Genomic DNA, 1738 nt, shown 5'->3' on the forward strand with positions numbered 1-1738 from the left:
ATAACATAGAAGGTCAAAGGCAGTTGTCAATGTGATCTGTTGTAACGTTAAAACGGCTGCAGATTTTCACAGCATTTGAATGGGAGGAAAGGGGCATAAAATAAGAGCTCTTCTATTAGAAAGGCAGTGCGAATCAGGACAACAGGAAAAAAAACATCTTCAGAAGGAAAAGAGGATAACGGGTCTGCACCACGGTCTCTCAAGAGGACGCTATGGAGAACAGGCTGCGACTATCAGTTGTTAAGTATTACTTTTTGTAACAGAACGTCATTTACTTGAAAAATCTCTGTTGTTTTTACTCAATATTCCTGTATCAAAAACATTTGTTCTAATCTGAACAAGAGTCTCCTAGTTTGAATTAAAATATAAACCATGAGAATAGTTGAAGTTCAATAATTTGCAAAGTGGCAAAAAGCTGCTAAGTAATTAAACATGTGAACGGCCTCTCATCAGTGTGAACAAGCTCATGTCCCTTCAGCTTCCCAGAGCTTTTAAAGCTCTTCCCACAGTCAGAACACTGAAATGGTTTCTCGTCAGTGTGAACTCGCTGGTGTATCTGCAGGCAGGATGAATAAACAAATCCCTTCCCACACACGGAGCAGGTGAACGGAGTGTCCCCGGTGTGACTGTGTTGAAAGTCAATCGGTGCAGACGAGGAACTGAATCCCTTCCCACGGTGCCCACCTTGACTCGGTTTCTCCTTGGTGTGACGGTGCACGTGTCTCACCAGATCAGGCGATTGGCTGAATCCCGGTCCACACGCGGGACACGTGTTTGTTTTTTCCGTGCTGCGATGGCTGCCCTCCCCTTCCATGAGCAAAGCCGATTATATTCAAGTCTTACTGAATCGCGCTACCCTGTCAGATCCTGACGTAATGTTTGGTTCCAGCTTGCTGTCTGTAAATGCTCAACATCTAAAACCCTGCAAAAACGAGATTCGAAAAGTGATAACCGGGAGAAAGTTGCTAAATGCCCCCACCTCCCAGCCCGGGGGCAGTGAAGCTGATTATCAGCCGGTTGGTTTAAAGGACCAACAGTAATGGCGGCTGCAATACTCACATGCCCCTGCGCTCCGGCACCGCCCTGAGTTGTGACTGACAGCGCGCTTGCGCCCCTGGCTCCGCCCACTCCTCCATTGGCCCCGGTTTCATACCGCGCATGCTCAACACACACACGCACACACACACGCACACACACACTGGGTCCCTGTCAATTATCCTCCCCCGCGCCTGCGCGCTGGGCCCCAGTCAATCATCCTCTCCCACACTCCCCTGCTCGCTGGGCCCTGAGTTTCAGGCTCCGTGCGGGCATTTTTTTCTAAAGATAGAAACAATGTAATTTACAGAGCAGAAGGAGGCCATTTCGGCCCATTGTGTCAGCGCTGGCGGACAAAGAGCCACACAGCCCGGTTAGCAGCCCTGAAGTTACATATAAACCTATGTACAATGAACAATGGTGGACAGGTAAAGAGTACCCGGTCCAACCAGTACGCCCCCCCCCCACCCCCCAACTGCGATACTCCATGTATCGCAACATTTTATACTCCATCACACCAGGAGCCATACGATCGCCTGTGAGAGGCAAAAAAAAAACAGATAAAAACTCACGCCAATTGTCGATCAATAAAAAAGCTGGAAAAATTCCTCTCAGACTCATCCAGGAAATCGAACGGAGTGCAGGAGATGACTCTGGCCATATTAGATTCCCTGAAGTATTACAATTGTATCTGCACCAGCCA

At 48.3% G+C, this 1738-nt stretch overlaps 1 protein-coding gene across 1 annotated transcript; it reads right to left on the reverse strand.

The window, feature by feature from the left end:
• Positions 1-418: 418 nt before the first annotated feature.
• LOC139252688 (zinc finger protein 501-like) lies at positions 419-814 on the reverse strand. Its single transcript, XM_070873462.1, has one exon. The coding sequence runs from the start codon at positions 812-814 to the stop codon at positions 419-421; it is 396 nt and encodes a 131-aa protein (XP_070729563.1).
• Positions 815-1738: the final 924 nt, after the last annotated feature.

The sequence above is a fragment of the Pristiophorus japonicus genome, unplaced genomic scaffold, assembly GCF_044704955.1.
Source record: "Pristiophorus japonicus isolate sPriJap1 unplaced genomic scaffold, sPriJap1.hap1 HAP1_SCAFFOLD_477, whole genome shotgun sequence".
Lineage (NCBI taxonomy): Eukaryota > Metazoa > Chordata > Chondrichthyes > Pristiophoridae > Pristiophorus > Pristiophorus japonicus.